General features: G+C 34.3%; 2 protein-coding genes across 3 annotated transcripts; one reads left to right on the top strand and one right to left on the bottom strand.

The window, feature by feature from the left end:
* Positions 1-11302: 11302 nt before the first annotated feature.
* LOC140957937 (uncharacterized) lies at positions 11303-11752 on the top strand. Its single transcript, XM_073415359.1, has one exon. The coding sequence runs from the start codon at positions 11303-11305 to the stop codon at positions 11750-11752; it is 450 nt and encodes a 149-aa protein (XP_073271460.1).
* A 3834-nt stretch (positions 11753-15586) lies between these two features.
* LOC140956863 (uncharacterized) lies at positions 15587-18714 on the bottom strand. Of its 2 annotated transcripts, XM_073413768.1 has the most exons (10): positions 18486-18714; positions 18222-18272; positions 17354-18085; positions 17107-17274; positions 16507-17022; positions 16341-16430; positions 16164-16265; positions 16015-16088; positions 15784-15936; positions 15587-15691 (listed from the first exon to the last, which is right to left on the bottom strand). In XM_073413768.1, exons 3-6 carry the CDS (start codon positions 17618-17620, stop codon positions 16395-16397), a joined length of 987 nt encoding a protein of 328 aa, XP_073269869.1. In that variant the 5' UTR covers positions 17621-18085; positions 18222-18272; positions 18486-18714; the 3' UTR covers positions 15587-15691; positions 15784-15936; positions 16015-16088; positions 16164-16265; positions 16341-16394. The 2 variants fall into 2 exon arrangements, with proteins under 2 accessions (XP_073269869.1, XP_073269868.1); XM_073413767.1 differs by lacking the exon at positions 16015-16088 and having other exon boundaries at positions 15587-15641; positions 18222-18259.
* Between the last annotated feature and the right edge of the window lie 881 nt (positions 18715-19595).

The raw sequence follows: 19595 nt of genomic DNA, 5'->3' as shown, positions 1-19595 counted from the left end.
TTAATGAATGGACAAAACAACCCCTTATATTCTTTCATTCAATAAAAAAGATTATACAATCTTATTTTATTTAATTCTACGAATGACTAACTTATTTATTAAAAAATCTTAAAAACTAATTAATTATTTTAAAATATTTGCAAGCTCCAAGTAATAATAATGAATAGCTACTTTGGTCATTTTAATAGGTGCACAAAACTACTCTTTTTTTCATTAAATAAAAATTATTATAAGAATTTATTTTAATACATTATAAAAATAACTAAATAATTTATTAATTACAATCAACAACTTGAAATTTTAAAAAATAACTAATTAGATTAAAAATTTATGAACGCTGATGTCCCGTGCTCTAGTTGGTGGGTCATTTGCAAATTTGAGCTCTAAACCAAAAAATATTAAGGTCAAAGGCTTTATAATATTTTTTTTGGGTCAATAGACCTTATTATAATTAATAGTTAATCTAAATATTAAGTAATAGGGTTTTGAGCTAATTGAGAAAACCCAACTTCCCCTCCTCTTTCTTTCACGCTCACAACTTTGATATTTTCTTGTCTTCTTCCTTTGCATCAACACCATTGCCCATTTTTCTCATTCTCAATCTTCATTTCATTCTTAGCATTCTCAACATCTTCATTTTCTTTTCTCTAAGGAAATAGAAATTAGAATCAAAGCTTAATGACATTTTCATTCTCATGCAATACGTGTTTTCATAGGATCATTGGAATATCAGTATAAGGTATTTTATTTGGCTATTTATGTTTTCATGTGTGTAGATTATCAGCTACACAAGTAATTTGATTTATCATTCAGTTTGTTAAAACATTTATTTCAGTTGGTTAAATTATATATTTCAGTCGGTCAATAGTATTCAGTCGGTCGGTTAAATCATATATTGCAGTCGCTTAATATCATTCAGTCAGTCGGTTCATATTCAGTAGGTTGAAACATTTATTTCCGCTGGTTAAGTTATGCATTTCAGTCGATCAATATCATTCAATCAGTCGGTTATAGTTATATATTTCCAACTCCCTTACATCCATTATTTATACTTTTATTTTTTCAGATTGTGTGGACATCGATATGATTCAAATCTTAATTAATTTTGATGGTTAATGGAAGGTTGACGGTGAACATAAATATTCATGGTGTGATGGAAATAATTCGGGATGGCATGCTATATCTATTGATGATAGTAATGTAAGAATTGAAGATGTTGAAGATGCAATTTTTGAGACACTTCATTTGGATAGACATGATATGGTATTGAAGCTAAGTTACTTGCCGAAATTTGAGGCATGTAATCCAAGGCCAAAAGGCCAATATATATAAAAAGCTCAAGAGCATTGACAACATATCTGTCTTTTGGCGTTTCAAATGTTAGACCTTTGCTTCATTTTGAAATTATCAAAACAAGTGACTTTGAAACAAGTTATGAAAAAACTGACAATGCTAAATATCTTGAAATTTGTAGAGATCATAATGATGAGATGGTGGACAATTGTGAAACTGAAGTATATGGTGGTAATGAGAGAACATATAATGAATATTTTGATGGAGTATTTTTTGAGAATGACTTAGACAATGAAATGAATGAGCATGAGAATGGGGTGGATGAAATAACAAGTTTTGATAATGTGGTAACAGAAATTGTTGAGAATGAATTTGTTGTGAATGAAGAGAATCATGTTGAAGAGCTTACATTGTGTACAACACATAATACACAAGTTGAATTTTCTTATCCTGAACAAGATGTGCAAGATTCTACATTATTAGTCACAGTAGGAGATGCTGAAGGGAATGTGACTTATTCTTTTAATGATTTGTCTAATTTTTTTGTTGGTCAAGAGTTTGAGAGTAAAGATGAATTTCAAACAGAATTGTTTAAGATTTGTTTAAATGCGTCCTTTGAAATAAATGTTCAAAAATCCAACAAAAAAATTTATGATGTTAGATGTGTTACACCGAGTTGTAGTTGGAAAATACGTGCATCACAAATAGAGAATTCATAACGATTCTCTATACGTGTTTATCATAACACACATACTTGTGACCTTTCATATCAGAGGAAAATGCATCGACAAGCAACATCAGACTTTGTAGCAAAGATTTTGGTTGAAAATTTTAAAGGACAACTCAGTTTGCCTGAACCAAAAATCATAATTACAATGATGCAAAATAAAGGTGTTGAAATTAGTTAATTCAAAGCATGGAGGAGAAGACAACTTGCTTTGGATAAGTTACTTGGCAGTCTTGAAGAGAGTTATCGAATTATGCCTTCATATTTGTACATGATTGAGCAAGTAAACAGAGGCTCGAAAACTGCTGTGGTCAGGTAGATTTAAATATATGTTTCTGGCATACGAGACATGCATTGATGGATTTCGTAGAATGAGAAAAGTTATATATGTTGATGGAACATTTATAAATTCAAATATAGAGGTTGTTTACTTATTGCTACAGCCCAAGATGGTGACTTTAATCAATTTTTTATAGCATGGGTCATTGTTGACTCTGAAAATGATGATTCATGGACTTGGTTTTTGCAGAAGTTGAAAGAGTTTATTAATGATGATCCTGTGAGACTCCGAGACTAAAATAGTATTGATGACATTTTTGTAAATAAGTTGAAAAATATTCAATTTATTTTGATGGTATTTTCGTAAATAAGTTGAAAAATAATGAATTAATTTTAAGGGCAAAATAGTAATTAGCGACATATCTTGGACATATGAAGTCCAAATGATTTGAAATTTGGATATACCGGAGAAAACTCAAAGATATAGAAGTTTCATGTTTTGAGTTTTGAAAAATTTGATCGTTTGACTAGTCCAAAGAGATGTACCGGTGTTAACATGTTAAATATTATATATTATATTATATTATTTTATTAATATAATATAATATAATATTAAAATAAAAAAAAGAAAAAAATAGATAATTATCAAAACGTACGTGAATTCCTTCACAGTAAGTTTTGACAGAAAGAGAAGAGGGAGAAGGGGTAATAAGGGTTTCAATTTTCTTTCGATCTTGCGACTTATCGGTTTATCTAATCGACGAACCGACTTCAGTTCTGGGATCGTTGACACGAGGTCTTCGATTTGATGTATAAATTCTATATTTTTGGTAATGTTTGAAATTCGTCGATTTTTGAAATAAATCTGATAAATTGTTAAATCATACAGAAATTGAAAATTGTTGAATAGTGTATGATTTTAACGAAGTAGAGAAGATTATAGTGATGTTATTTTGAATTTTTCTCAAGTTATTATAATTAGAGAATTTTAATCGTTGGATTGAGATTGAAGAATTATTTGTCAGTTATTATTCATTTTGATAAATATATATGGTAGAATAACCGACAAGAAATTAAGTTTTGAAGTCGGAATTGAATTATGCTATGATTTGAATTTGATATGAATTTTAAAGTGTCAAAAGATATTTGAAACTTATATTGTTAAATTTGAATGATGTTATTGATTGGAATGAATATGTTATTGATGTAGATAGATTATTATACTGATATCTTCAAGTTACATCGACTGGAACGAAGAATTGAGGTATGTTGCGACCGGGTAACATACGACAGGTATCTGTATTATATGATATATGTTTGATTGATTGGATTGAGACTACATGTCTATATGCCTTATGTATTGAGTTGATGTGGCATACATGACATGTACGTTGAGCTATGATCCTTGGATACCCTGATATGATTTTATTTGATTTTGGGGTTTGTGAACACAATGCTATGTTTGGTATTATATGACCCTTAAAGCATAGTCATTTATGGCCCCAATGATTGATTGAGATTTGGGATTTGATGGCGCTTTGTCGACGCTATCGTACGATTATCCCTGATTGAGGCCGGTGTGCCAGCTCGAGCATTGATTTGATAACGATTCGATTGATTCTGACATGTGCTCAAAGGATGGGCATTTGACCTGATACCTCCACGACATACATGCATTGCATACCATATATCATTGTTTAGATATTTGTGGTATATATTGTGGTTGCTTCAGACTGAGCTTTGCTCATCCCAGATGGGGCTATTGTTGTCTTTGTATGTGGACAATGACATGTACTCGAGGATATCAAGAGACCGGAGATGGTACTTCTGGCGGGAGTCACAGTTTGAGTTGAGGTTTCGTGGTATTTTCCAGTATATATATTATGTATCTATATACTGGGGTATGTCCCGAGGATATGATTTGTTGTTGTATGTGTTGTTTTGATTATGTGTGGGCATGTTTTATGATGTGAGATGTAATACTATTTTTAGTATTCAAATAGCATATTTTGGGTTCATTGTAAAGAAATTTTAAACTCGTTTTCCGCTGTAATTAATTAACCCTAATCAAATTGCATTGTAATAACGATTAGGAGCTAAGGGCCCCACACGGAGTGGTATCAAAGCATAGCTGAGAATGCTCGATTGAGTCTTGTGTACACGTAATAGGCACAAATGAATTGTGCGTATGTGTTTGATTTATTTGTATTACTTGCTCTTACTTGATTTAGTTTGAGTAAGTTATTGATGAGATTGATGATATGAGATGATGATGATGTGAACTTGATATTGATTTATGATATTCATTCTCTGAGTTGTAGATGGACCCACAAATGAAATTGCGAATAGTAGTACTGAGAGGATGGTTGGACAATTCGAAGGATTGTCCATGGATCTGGTGATGGCTCGATTCCAGGATTTGAAACCACCGAGGTTCTTCTCAGTGCAGAAAGAGCTGAAGCCTGGTTGAAGGATATCGAGCACTTGTTTAATAATGTTGAATACTCTAAGGCTCGGCGAATGAAACTTGCTCTCTATCAGTTGAAAGACCGAGCAAAATCTTGGTGGGAAGCCGCTGAGATTGGATTGAAAGAGGCCAGGATTGAAGTCATCTGGGATGTATTCAAGGCCCAGTTTTTGGAGCAGTATTTCCGTCCTTCTTATTACACTGCTCAGGAGAATGAATTTAATAGTCTGCAGCATGGAACGATGACTGTTGCAGAATATGCTTCGAAGTTTTCTACATTGTTGAAGTATGCACCTCACGTAGCTGCGAATGCAAAAGCAAAATATAACAGGTTTGTCAATGGATTGCATCCTGCTATATATACTTTTGTCATTTTTGGTTTGCCCACGAGCTACGCAGAGGCAGTTGAACGAGCAAAGGCAGCTGAAGCTGGACTAAAACGAGGAGGTCCTCAGTACACTTCTCCACCTCCAGTGATAGCTCAGCAGCCTACCTTGCGTCCGAGAGGTAGGAAGTTTAAGAAGACTGGTTCCACTGTTTCCTCATTTTCTTCGAGTTCCAGTGGATCCCAGAGAGGGAGTCCCATGATTGCTCCTTATTGTAGCCATTGTAGAGGCAAACATACTATCGAGCAGTGTCGAGGTATGTTTGGTACGTGTTATCAATGTGGACAGGAAGGCCATTTCTCTCGAGGATGTCCGAACAGGGGTACGACTTCATCTCAACCCCAACCAGGATTTAGAGGTGGCCCTAGTATGATGAGACCCGCTGTTCCTGTTCCCTCTTTTCAGCAGTCGAATGTTCCACGATACCGAGGACCTGGTGGTCAGACTGTCCAAGGCCCTCCTCAAGTGAAAGTGTATGCCATGACCGAGGATCTGGCTAAAAAAGCTCCTGGTGGTGTGATTGCAGGTATTTGCATGCTTTGCGATTATCCTGCACGTGTTTTATTTGATACAGCAGCATCTCACTCATTCATATCTCATTCATTTGTTGCATCTCATGATATTATGAGTACTCCGTTGTATGATACATTTTCAATAGCCACGCCAGCAGGAAAGATTATTCTGTCTGAGCAGGTTGTGTATAATTGTGTATTGACATACGAGGATAATGTGATATTCTTGAATTTGATTGTCCTCCCAATGCACGACTTTGATTGTATTGTTGGCACGGATGTCTTGACAACAAATCGAGCTACCGTTGATTGTTTTCATGGAGTGGTTCGATTTCGACCCGTTGATGGACCCAAGCGGAATTTTTATGGCAAGGGTTCCCACGCTAAAATTCCATTGGTATCTTCGTTGGAAATGTCTCGACTTTTGTTTAGCGGGGATGAGGGTTATCTTATCTACGCTATTGATGTCTCTAAGAAGGATCCTTCTTTATCTGATATTCCTGTTGCGAAAGAATTCCCGGATGTATTTCCCGATGAGATTCCCGATTTTCCTCCTCATCGAGAAGTTGAGTTTAGTATTGATCTTGTACCGGGAACTGCGCCTATATCGAAAGCTCCTTATCGCATGGCACCTCTTGAATTGAAAGAATTAAAAGAACAATTACAGGATCTTCTCGACAAGGGATATATTCTACCGAGTGTATCACCTTGGGGAGCTCCAGTCTTATTTGTTCGAAAGAAAGATGTTACTATGCGAATGTGTATCGATTATAGGCAATTGAATCGGGCTACTGTGAAAAACAAGTATCCACTTCCTCGTATTGATGATCTCTTTGATCAGCTTCAGGGTACATCTGTCTACTCGAACATTGATCTTCGTTCTGGGTATCATCAAGTACGTGTTCGAGAAGAAGATGTGCCTAAAACTGCTTTTCGTACCAGTTATGGCCACTATGAATTCTTGGTTATGCCTTTCGGTCTCACGAATGCTCCTGCTGTATTTATGGATTTAATGAATCGTGTCTTTCGTGATTATCTTGACCGATTCGTTATTGTATTTATCGATGATATTCTTGTATATTCGAAATCGAAAAAGGAGCATGCTGAACATTTGAGACTTGTACTTCAAACTCTTCGCAATGGCCATTTATATGCTAAATTGTCCAAATGCCAATTCTGGATGGATCGAGTGGTATTTTTGGGCCACGTCATCTCGAGACATGGCATATCTGTTGATCCTGCTAAGGTTGAAGCTGTATTGAATTGGCCGAGACCTACGAATGTTCCTGAGATCCGTAGCTTCATGGGTTTAGCTGGTTATTATCGTCGTTTTATTGAAGGATTTTCGAAAATAGCTAAACCTATTACTCAACTGACACAGAAGAATCAGATATTCATTTGGTCAGATGAATGTGAAGCTAGTTTTCTTGAATTGAAAACGAGATTGACCACAGCCCATGTGCTTACTATTCCCTCAGGTACCGGAGGATTTGTAGTGTGTACAAATGCGTCTGGTAAAAGTTTGGGCTGTGTTCTGATGCAACATGACAAAGTGGTTGCTTATACGTCTCGTCAATTGAAATCTCATGAAACTCGTTATCATGTTCATGATCTTGAATTGGCCGCCATTGTGTTTGCACTGAAGATTTGGCGTCATTATTTGTACGGAGAAAAGTTTGTTATTTATTCGGACCATAAGAGTATGAAGTATCTCTTTTCTCAATCTGATTTGAATATGAGGCAACGCAGGTGGATGGATCTCCTGAAGGACTTTGATTGTGAGATTCAATATCACCCTGGATCGGTGAATGTTACTGCGGATGCCCTGAGCCGTAAAGTTCATGAGTCTGTTTTAGCTTCTGTCAGTGTCGCCAAAGTACATGAGGATATATGTACTTCTGGTTGGACTTTTCACTCGAATTGGAATTCTGTCACTGTGTCAGCATTGCAAATTGAGCCGAACTTGATATCGAAAATACGAAAGGCCCAACGAAGCGATGCTCAGATCCAAAAGTCGAAAGAACTTGTATCTGCAGGACATCGGTCTGGATTTCAGATTTCTTCTGATGGTTCTTTACGACTTAATGGTCGGCTGGTAGTCCCTAATGAGTTTGAGTTGAAATCTGCCCTTTTTCGTGAAGCACATTGTAGCAAATACAGTATTCACCCTGGAGGTCGGAAAATGTATTTGACGTTGAGATCTCAATTCTGGTGGAGACGTATGAAGAAAGACATTGCTGAATTTATTTCAAAATGTCTTGTTTGCCAGCAAGTGAAAGCCGAAAGAATGAAATTTGGAGGGTTACTCCATAGTCTTGAAATCCCAAAGTGGAATTGGGAACATATTGCTATGGACTTTGTGACTCATTTACCTCGTTCGCCCAAGGGCTGTGATGCTATTTGGGTTGTTATTGATCGACTTTCGAAATCTGTACATTTCATTCCGTATGAGCGGACTTATCCTTATAAGAGAATGGCCCGTTTATACATCGAGAATATTGTGAGACTGCATGGTGTGCCAGTCTCAATTGTATCAGATCGTGATCCCAGGTTTGCTTCCAATTTCTGGGGTAGTTTCCAAGAAGCGATGGATACGCGTTTGACTATGAGTACTTCTTATCATCCTCAAACTGATGGCCAGACTGAGCGTACAATTCAAACGTTAGAGGATATGTTGCGTGCGATTGTGATGGATTTCAGAATGGGATGGCAAGATGCTTTACCATTAGTGAAATTTTCTTATAATAATAGCTTCCAGACGAGCATTGGTATGGCACCTTTTGAAGCCTTAAATGGGAGACGATGTAGATCACCATTATTCTGAGATGAAATGGGTGAAAGAAAATTGACTGGGCCTGAAATGATACAAGAAATGAATGATAAGGTTCAGTTGATTCGACAGCGGATGAAAGCTGCTCAGGATCGTCAAACGAGTTATGCGAATAAACGAAGACGACCCTTAGAATTCCAGAAAGGTGATAAAAATGTTTTTGAAAATATTTCCCTTCCGAGGCACCGTTCGATTTGGCATGCGAAGGAAGTTATCTCCTCGATATGTTGGTCCATACGAGATCCTTGATCGAGTTGGGGATCTTGCTTATCGGTTGACATTTCCACTAGCTTTATCTGTCATTCATGATGTGTTTCATGTTTCTATGTCGAGAAAGTATGAACCAGATCCATCACATGTGCTTCAACCTGATGAGGTTGAACTTGATCCTTCTCTTTCCTATGTTGAACAACCCGTTTGCATTATGGATCGGAAGGAGAAAGTATTGCGTAACAAATCGATTCCACTAGTTCGAGTGCAATGGACACAACATGGTGTAGAGGAGTCAACGTGGGAATTGAAAAGCAAGATGTGAGAATTATATCCGCACTTGTTTGATCTATTCCCCATGTTCCATTGTATTCAATGTATAATGCTCAATTTACTGATTTTAGTTTTGATATGTACTATAACTGGTGACAAATTATACGTTTGTCAATGTTATGTATATAGAGATGTTTGAGATTTCGAAGACGAAATCTTTTAAGTTGGGGAGAAATGTGAGATCCCGAGACTAAAACAGTATTGATGACATTTTTGTAAATAAGTTGAAAAATATTCAATTTATTTTGATGGCATTTTCGTAAATAAGTTAAAAAATAATGAATTAATTTTAAGGGCAAAATAGTAATTAGCGACATATTTTGGTCATATGAAGTCCAAATGATTTGAAATTTGGATATACCGGAGAAAACTCAAAGATATAGAAGCTTCATGTTTTAAGTTTTGGAAAATTTGATCGTTTGACTAGTCCAAAGAGATGTACCGGTGTTAACATGTTAAATATTATATATTATATTATATTGTATATTATATTATTTTATTAATATAATAAAATATAATATTAAAGTAAAAAAAAGAGAAAAAAAGATAATTATCAAAACTTACGTGAATTTCATCACAGTAAGTTTTGACCGAAAGAGAAGAGGGAGAAAGGGTAATAAGGGTTTCAATTTTCTTTTCGATCTTGCGACTTATCGGTTTATTCAATCGACGAACCGACTGCAGTTTTGAGATCGTTGACACGAGGTCTTCGATTTGAGGTATACATTCTATATTTTTGGTGATGTTTGAAATTCGTCGATTTTTGAAATAAATCCGATAAATTGTTAAATCATACAGAAATTGAAAATTGTTGAATAGTGTATGATTTTAACGAAGTAGCAAAGATTATAGTGATGTTATTTTGAATTTTTCCCAAGTTATTATAATTAGAGAATTTTAATCGTTGGATTGATATTGAAGAATTATTTGTCAGTTATTATTAATTCTAATAAATATATATGGTAGAATAACCGACAAGAAATTAAGTTTTGAAGTAGGAATTGAATTATGCTATGATTTGAATTTGATATGAATTTTAAAGTGTCAAAAGATATTTGAAACTTATATTATTAAATTTGAATGATGTTATTGATTGGAATGAATATGTTATTGATGTAGATAGATTATTATAATGATATCTTCAAGTTACATCGACTGGAACGAAGAATTGAGGTATGTTGCGACCGGATAACATACGACATGTATCTGTATTATATGATATATGTTTGATTGATTGGATTGAGATTACATGTCTATATGCCTTATGTATTGAGTTGATGTGGCATACATGACATGCACGTTGAGCTATGATCCTCGGATACTCTGATATGATTTTATTTGATTCTGAGGTTTGTGAACACAATGCTATGTTTGGTATTATATGACCCTTAAAGCATAGTCATTTATGGCCCCGATGATTGATTGAGATTTGAGATTTGATGACGCTTTGTCGATGCTATCATACGATTATCCCTGATTGAGGTCGGTGTGCCAGCTCGAGCATTGATTTGATAGCGATTCGATTGATTCTGACATGTGCTCAAAGGATGGGCATTCGACCTGATACCTCCACGACATACATGCATTGCATACCATATCTCATTGTTTAGATATCTGTGGTATATATTGTGGTTGCTTCAGACTGAGCTGTGCTCATCCCAGATGGGGCTGTTGTTGTCTTTGTATGTGGACAATGACAGGTACTCCAGGATATCAGAAGTCCGGAGATGGTACTTCTGGCGGGAGTCACAGTTTGAGTTGAGGTTTCGTGGTCTTTCCCAGTATATATGTTATGTATCTATATACCGGGGTATGTCCCGAGGGTATGATTTGTTGTTGTGTGAGTTGTTTTGATTATGTGTGGGCATGTTTTATGATGTGAGATGAAATACTATTTTTAGTATTCAAATAGCATATTTTGGGCTCATTGTAAAGAAATTTTAAATTCGTTTTCCACTGTAATTAATTAACCCTAATCAAATTGCATTGTAATAACGATTAGGAGCTAATGGCCCCACAGATCCTAACTTGGTAATCATTTCTGACATACATATATATATTATTAATGTTGTTCTTACTGTATATGATCATGCATCACATGTACATTGCTCGTGGCATCTTTCATAAAACCTTAAAAGAGTGTCTGGCAGAAAAGGTGGGATTGATTTGTTTATGAAAACAGCATATGCATACAAAGTGTCTGAATTTGATGAGTTGTACGGATGTTTGAAAGAGAGGTATCCCAACATTGCATAATATCTTGAAATGCATTCATCTCCTGACAAATGGTCTGGAGCTTATTCCCCTGGTGCTAGATACAATATAATGATGACAAATGGCGTAGAGTCAATAAATGCAAAACTTAAGACTGAAAGAGAGATGCCTATTGTAGCATTGTTGGATGCAATTCATAAATTAACTTCAAAGTGTTTCAACAAGCATCGAAATGCAGCAGGTTCAGCTACGAGGACGCTTACTCCATCGACAGAGGCTATCTTGAGAGCTAATTTTACATTCTCACAACGTTTAAAAGCATCTCAACTCAATGCATTTGAGTATCACGTATACGGTGATGGGAAGGATGAAGTTGTTAATTTATCTAATAGATCTCGTAGTTGTCGAGTGTTTCAAATTGATAAAATTCCATACGCTCATGCAATTGCAGCAATTTATGGGGCAAAATTAGATTTGTATGACTTTTGCTCACCCTACTAATCATCACAAATGTGGGCCCTCGCTTATGCTGATACCATATATCCGGTGCCCATTGCAAATGAATGAAACATTCCATATCATTTTAAATACAATGTACTTCCCTTGGATGTCAAGAGGAAACGTGGTAGAGCACAAAAAGAAAGAGTTCCTTCTATTGGGGAGTTTGGTTGGAAGCGAACTAAAAAATGTGGTGTATGTCATGAATATGGCCATTGCCGAAAAAAATGCCCTAAGAGACAGACTGATGTGTAGACGAGTTGTTCAATTTTTTGTTTACGATGTTGTATTTGCATGTTGATTAGTTTTTTTCAAGTTTGTTGTTTGAACAGGTTGTGCATGCAGATATAATTTGAATTGTCATTTACTGATTTAATGCATATATATTTAGTCAGTTCAATGTGTTTAATCAATCAGTTACTGTATGTAGTTCAGTCAGTTCAATGTGTTTCAGACTGATGTGTATTAGTTTTTGTCAAGTTTGTTGTATGAACAGGTTGTGCATGCAGATATAATTTGAATTGTCATTTAGTGGTTTAATGCATATATATTCTGTCTGTTCAATGTGTTTAATCAGCCGGTTAAACATATATATATCTGTTGATTCAATGTTTTTAATCAGTCTGTTGCTGAATATATTTCAGTCGGTTCAATGCAAATATATTTCAGTGTTTAATCATTCAGTTAATGCATATATTTCATTCAATTCAATGTGTTCAATCAGTCAGTTAATGCAAATATATCAGTCGGTTCAAAGTGTTTAAAATCAGTTGGTTTAAAATCATACATTTCAATTAACGTATAGCGTTTCAGTAGGATACACTCTTTATTTCGGTCGGTTATACCATACATTGTAGTCAGTTATACCATGTATTTCATTCAGTTCAGCGTGTTTAATCATTTGGTTAATGTAAATATATCAGTTGGTCAAATGTAAAATCGTTCGGCTTATGAAATTATATCGGTCGGTTAATGCAAGAATATCAGTCGGTTAATGAATATAGTTACTAAATCAATCGGTATAATTACTAAATGTCATATAACTCTAATAGTCTATCTGATAGTCAGTATAATCGACTGAAATTGTATGTTATATATAGAGTATAGTTACTAAATGCCATACAACCCTAATTGGGTATAACAAATCAATCACATATAGAGTATAGTTACTAAATGTCATATAACTCTAATGGTCTATGAGAGAGTCGGATGATTTATAAGGTTGAAATGACATTCTCATCAATTGCTCATTACAAATCAATCATATACAGAGTATAGTTACTAAATGTCATATTTTAGTCGGTTAATGAAACTTTAGTTGGTTTAGTGTGTTTAATCAGTCGGTCAAAGCATATGTTTAAGTCGGATATTAAAAGATTTCAGTTGGTTCAATGTGTTTAATTAGTCAATTAATAAATATATTTTAGTCGGTTAAAAAATATATTTGGTCATTTGGATTCTTGAACTCATCTAATCGCTTGAACATACTTAATACTCCGTCTTCAATCACCATCAAAGCTGTAAGATCGAGTATAGTTACTAAAACAATCACATATAGAGTATAGTTTCTAAATATCATATAACTCTAATGGTCTATGAGAGAGTCGGATGATTTATAAGGTTGAAATGACATTCTCATCGATTGCTCATTACAAATCAATCATATACAGAGTATAGTTACTAAATGTCATATTTTAGTCGGTTAATGAAACTTTAGTTGGTTTAGTGTGTTTAATCAGTCGGTCAAAGCATATGTTTCAGTCGGTATTAAAAGATTTCAGTTGGTTCAATGTGTTTAATTAGTCATTTAATGAATATATTTTAGTCGGTTAAAAAATATATTTGGACATTTGGATTCTTGAACTCATCTAATCGCTTGAACATACTTAATACTCCGTCTTCAATCACCATCAAAGCTGTACGATCGAGTATAGTTACTAAATCAATCACATATAGAGTATAGTTACTAAATATCATATAACTCTAATGGTCTATGAGAGTCAGATGATTTATAAGGTTGAAATGACATTCTCATCGATTGCTCATTACAAATCAATCATATACAGAGTATAATTACTAAATGTCATTAACCAGTCGGTCAAAGCATATGTTTCAGTCGGTTGTTAAAAGATTTCAGTTGGTTCAATGTGTTTAATCAGTCAGTTAATGAATATATTTCAGTTGAAATTTCGAGGACGAAATTTTTATTAGGAGGGGAGATTGTAACACCCCGAATATTTCTAATGGCTTGTATGTGTGTTATGTTAATGTTAATGATGTTTAAAAGCCTGATTATGGTTATGAGAACATGGAATGAAAGTTTGTTGAAGTATTTGTTTGTTTGGTTGGTTCGAATTGTGGCGGTAGTTACGGGTTTTAGAATAGATATTTGGATATTAATTCAAATGATATGATGTTTCTTCCATTAGATAGCTAAGATATAATACTACAAATTTTCTTATCCGGGGTCCGCGTATTTAGTTTTTGGCAGCCGTAATGGCACGGACCCTTACCCAAGGTCCGTGTATGTGCAATTTTCCCAAAAAAAAAGGATGAAATTTCAGTAAGTTCAATGGGTTTAATCGGTCGGTTATTGAATATGTTTCAGTCGGTTAAAAAAATATTTCAGTTGGTTCTGTAGGTTTTATCAGTCGGTTAATTCATATGTTTCAGTCGATTAATAAAATATTTCAGTTGGTTCCGTGGGTATTATCAGTCGGTTAATAAACCCTAAAATATTTCAGTCAGTCCAACACACCCACAAAATCATTCATAAAAAACATCATTCAACCATACGTCACTTCGACAAACCCATTTCAAATCTATTACGTTTGAGTGATCATCACATCAACATAAATCCGAGAGACTCACATCATACAAAATCATTGCAACTTTATAATATTCATTCACCATACCATAGAGATGTTGCTAAATATTTTCTATATGAATTCACAATCTGATCATTCAATGAATATGGAGACTGCTGAGACAACTCCACCTCAAATGTCTTGACCATCCATGCACCTCAATCAGAACTGTAAAATAAATTATTTTAAACTCATAAAAATATATCGAGATCAAATTATATAGTAGATCGTGTATTCTTTTTTTAAAAAATCCAAAAATTCAAAAACATACCTGCTGGCATTTTGCGGAAAATCTTTGGGCCGTGCTACTGTCCAAATGTCTGGAATCTTGACCTTGCAATAATATAGAAGATGTTGAACTACATCTTCTACCGGCTCAATATAAAATTCATTTCAGCATATGTGTAGCAACTATGATTGCAATCATACATAGTAATGATTCCATCTTTCATGTTCACTACAACTGCTACCCAATGACCAATGTATAGGCAAATTTAATGAAATCAATATGAAAGATGCATTTGCCCATGGTACTGAACTCCAACGACGACAATATCCATCAACATAGCGAAATAAATTCTTCCACTTGCTATTTTCAAAATCATCAGGAGCATTACGATATGCGAAGACTATATCTTGAGAAAAATATGAATCCATTATTGCAACATCCTGTTTTACCAAATGTGGTTATTTCTTCTGCAACACAGATAGACCGTACATGCTCTCTTGTATGTGCTGCACATGTTGGAAGCATGTTATATATATAATATTATGATTAGAACACAAATAGAACACAAAATCCTACTCACGCTTTGATCGAGCCAGTGCCTCGGATTGAGAAGGTCCGTAAACCACGACTTGTAATATGATCCAAACACACCTGCTTTAAATAGATCATTCAATCTACTTATTTCTTTAGTTACAGTTGGCAATACTTTCTTAATGGAAACACATTGCACCGGTTCAAATGAACCATTGTAAGGACCGGTATAACCAAGTGCTGCCAAAGCAGGTGTCTCGGGTAGCTGTACATATGGAGAGAGACAAAATTGAGATTTCGTACTCTTCCGAGCATCTACATATGTAATGCATGTGTTTTAGATAATAGTACATATCGTCAAATCATAATTCCCAAAAAAAAAAAAAAGAATAAAGTACAACACATACCCTTGTGAGCTACGAGAGATGGTGTGATTTCCTGTGGTAATGGCTTATCGTTAACAAACATAGTTGCTACATCACCAGCACCAACTAGGCTAGCATGTGCAGCTTCTTTATCACCACATTCAACGATAGAGGTCTTTTGTGGCTCACCTACAACTAAAATAAAGTATTGTATCATAATAAAGTAAATGATTATTTCAAATATATAATTTACAAACACTTAACACATATAACTATTCTTTTTCTTGGACCATGCGTAGAAATAATTCGTTCTCCAAATCGTTGTCGTTTGGTGGAAGGTGGCTCATCTACGATTTAACAAATAAATCAAGTTAAATAAAAATATGTAAACGTTTAAATTAAAATTTGAAAATCAAGCGTACGATGATGGGAGGCGTTGTTAAGTAGATCAAACACTTCTTCCTCTCGGCTCATTCCTTCATTCAAGTCTCGATTGACAGAAGTTACCTCTTTGACCGGGTTATCTATGATTTAACAAATTAAATATCATTAGTGAAATAAAAAAGCATACTAAAATTTGGATTTAAAAGAAAATATACCAAGATGTGTAAGAGGAGATATGAATGGTTCAACAATCGCCTCTTGCCCAAGAGTCACTCCTTGATTGGAAACAGTTGTCCCTGGCTCACCTACAATTAAAAAAAAACATATTATTATAATCAGATAAATAATTATCTTTAACATTTTAAAACTCACAGAGCTTACATTTTTCATGGGTCTTCTTTTTCTTAGATTGTGCAAAGACAGTGGTTGGTTCATCCAAACGTCTTTTGGATGAACTTGAATGTTCAAAACTTCTATTATACGTTCAAGTTTGCTATCCAAATTTGAAACCATATCTTTCAACTCCACAAAGTTTCTGTCCACGTGCTCTTGTAAAGCTTTAACTTGTCCACTAGTATCTGATTTGCTGAGGACATCATCTCGTTCGACTTGATGAGATTGTTTTTCTAGTGCTTTCTCGGCTGGACAAAGTTTAGAAGACCTCTTTGACTTATTTTTGGGACAAAGTTTCCTTTGATGGACTTCTTCTTTGGATTGAATGGTCTCTTTAGATTCACAAAAAGTGGGATTCTTAGTGCAGTACACATATTTTCCCTCCAACAACAATGAATTAATATAGGACAAATGGGAATCTGTACAAGAATCTTCAATGAAAATATTTCTAATAAAAAGAGCAATAGATTCTCGATTTGTAGGTGACAAAATACTCCTAACAATCTGTAAATTTAACATATTTTAAATTAGTAATACACAAATAGAAAATATATTAATAAAACTAAATTATATGTTAAATACACTAACCTTTTTACCACTCTTTGATGCATCTAAAATGTCAATATATCTAGGAGATCTTTTTTTTGACCAGTTTTTGGAAATCCATTGGCACATGCGTGGAAGAGATGTGTTGTCTCCTTCTCTTTGTTTCGCAAAACGCTCCCCAATACCACGAACACATTCGTATGCAAGAATCTAAATTCAAAAATTATAAAAACACATATAATCAATCATATTCGAATCAAATAGAAAAATGCAAAAAAAAATTAATTACCTGTAGCGGATTGATGAATCCAACCATATCATGGGTTCCACTGTTCGAAAACTTACCGTTTTCTGCTTTTTTGCTCAACACAACTTCTTTTTTCTTCAAATCAAGCTTCAAATCACAAACAGCTCCTTTAAAAGCTATTGTACCCCAAGGGTACTTATTAAAAACATCAAAATCATCAATCAGGCTAAAAATCTCTTTATCAACTTGAGGATTCTTAACTGGAGCTATAGGCCATAGTACACCACAGACGAAGTACAAACAAGCCATCTTCACTCTCTCTATACTCAACAACTAATCCACACTTTTCAAACCCTTCAACTTCATATCAATTTCCTTCACATATACTTTATCACTAACTTGAAAATATCTATCACAAAAGTCTGAAACTTCTACTACTTCATCAGGAAAATTATCAAAACAATCCAACCCTGTTAACAATGCATACTCCATTCTAGAAAACTTGACTAGTCTATCATTTACAACAAACTACATTTCATCATCGTCTGTTGCATACACTTGTCTCATCACCATAAACCATAAAATTTGACTAGATAAATTATAATTTGCAGCATACTTAATCAGATTGCAAAATTGTATGTTTTCAACCACGAAGTTCGTGTCCTGCTCATTCAAGCAATCTAATATAAATTCACTGACTTTTTGATATTTGGAATTTACACTTAACTTGCAACTAAAATACTTCTCCTCTGATAGTTGAGATTGAAGATTAACCTGAAAAAAAAATTAATCAAGTCAACTAATAGTATCAATAAATTAAATACTCAATTATGTGAAATTCATGAAATTTATATGAAATTTAAAGAGCAATAAAATAAATAAATATTTTTCAAAACAAAAATGAACATACCCAAATCTTTTGTGCAACTATCTCCGACATTCTTCGTTCTACCTACTAGAACTTTCAAAGAGAAGAGATTTTGATCGGAAAAAAATAATCAAATTCAAAATTCATACATTACATGAAATCTTTGATATTAAAAGATTGAGACAAATTCAATCAATAATATCAACAACTCAATCATTTCAATCTACAGTCATGCTTATTGGTTAATTCATTAACAAACTGAATATGTTAAAATTCATGAAATTTCTAAAGCAATAATGAACATACCTAAATCTTGTGTGCAACCATCTCCGATTTTTTTCTCCTTCAGGAATTTCAATTGGTTGATGCCTTTAGTTGGATATAGACATGGATAGTATACTTAATCCATCCAAAAACTGATAGGGATTTCAAGTGGATACAGTGGAATAGAGGGAAATCCAAATGTGAGATCACGGATTGAGGCAAAATATCCAGCTTTATTGTTCAAGCAACATCTAACATCCTGTGTAGAGAAATCAAACCAATCATAAATAAAAATCGATTGAGACTTGAGAATAGCAGTTCTGGGNGCAACCATCTCCGATTTTTTTCTCCTTCAGGAATTTCAATTGGTTGATGCCTTTAGTTGGATATAGACATGGATAGTATACTTAATCCATTCAAAAACTGATAGGGATTTCAAGTGGATACAGTGGAATAGAGGGAAATCCAAATGTGAGATCACGGATTGAGGCAAAATATCCAGCTTTATTGTTCAAGCAACATCTAACAGCCTGTGTAGATAAATCAAACCAATCATAAATAAAATTGATTGAGACTTGAGAATAGTAGTTCTGGGAAAAAAAATAAGGTATTCTTGCCAGAATACTGTTATAGTGAATTAGTTGATAAAATAGCCCAAGTGAAAAGTGTCAAGTAATTAATCGGAAAATGCTATTGTCATAGTAAGCTGCAACAGCTATTTTTCAGTGTACACCGGGTAAACCTCCTGAGCAATTTTTTTGCAAATATAGAGGAGGGAACGTACCATCATTGACTTTAATTTTTTTTTATTTGGAGACTATTATTTGCAAATGGCCCGTGACATTCTCCCTTGTAGGCCCACAATAATCTTAAGAATTTCTATGATAGATGACACAAGCTAATCAATCCAATACATTTTCTGGCAAGGTTTATTCACATACATTCTTGTTAAAATAGAATGGAATATGAAGTAAACAAATCTTATGTAATAAGATAAAGAAAGAGAATAACCTAGCCCCATTCGAGTATGAAGTTGTTATGATGTAACCCCCACATCTTCTTTTGCTTTGNGAGTAAGAAGTTGTTATGATGTAACCCCCACATTTTCTTTCGCTTTGAGTGCTTGAGCAATAGAAAAAGCCCTCATCCTGC

Source organism: Primulina huaijiensis, chromosome 14, assembly GCF_012295235.1.
Source record: "Primulina huaijiensis isolate GDHJ02 chromosome 14, ASM1229523v2, whole genome shotgun sequence".
Classification (NCBI taxonomy): domain Eukaryota; kingdom Viridiplantae; phylum Streptophyta; class Magnoliopsida; order Lamiales; family Gesneriaceae; genus Primulina; species Primulina huaijiensis.
The sequence above is the reverse complement of the archived record's forward strand: the minus strand, read 5'-3'. Positions and strand labels throughout refer to the sequence as shown.

What these genes read in the sequence shown, in the direction of transcription:
- LOC140957937 (XM_073415359.1), top strand. Translation starts at nt 11,303, where the DNA reads ATGCATTCATCTCCTGACAAATGGTCTGGAGCTTATTCCCCTGGTGCT.
- LOC140956863 (XM_073413768.1), bottom strand. Translation starts at nt 17,620, where the DNA reads ATGGCTTGTTTGTACTTCGTCTGTGGTGTACTATGGCCTATAGCTCCA. An exon ending in GATTCATCAATCCGCTACAG is followed by an intron (nt 17,275 to 17,353) that starts GTAATTAATTTT and finishes TTTTGAATTTAG; the next exon opens with ATTCTTGCATACGAATGTGT. An exon ending in CATCAAAGAGTGGTAAAAAG is followed by an intron (nt 17,023 to 17,106) that starts GTTAGTGTATTT and finishes TTAAATTTACAG; the next exon opens with ATTGTTAGGAGTATTTTGTC.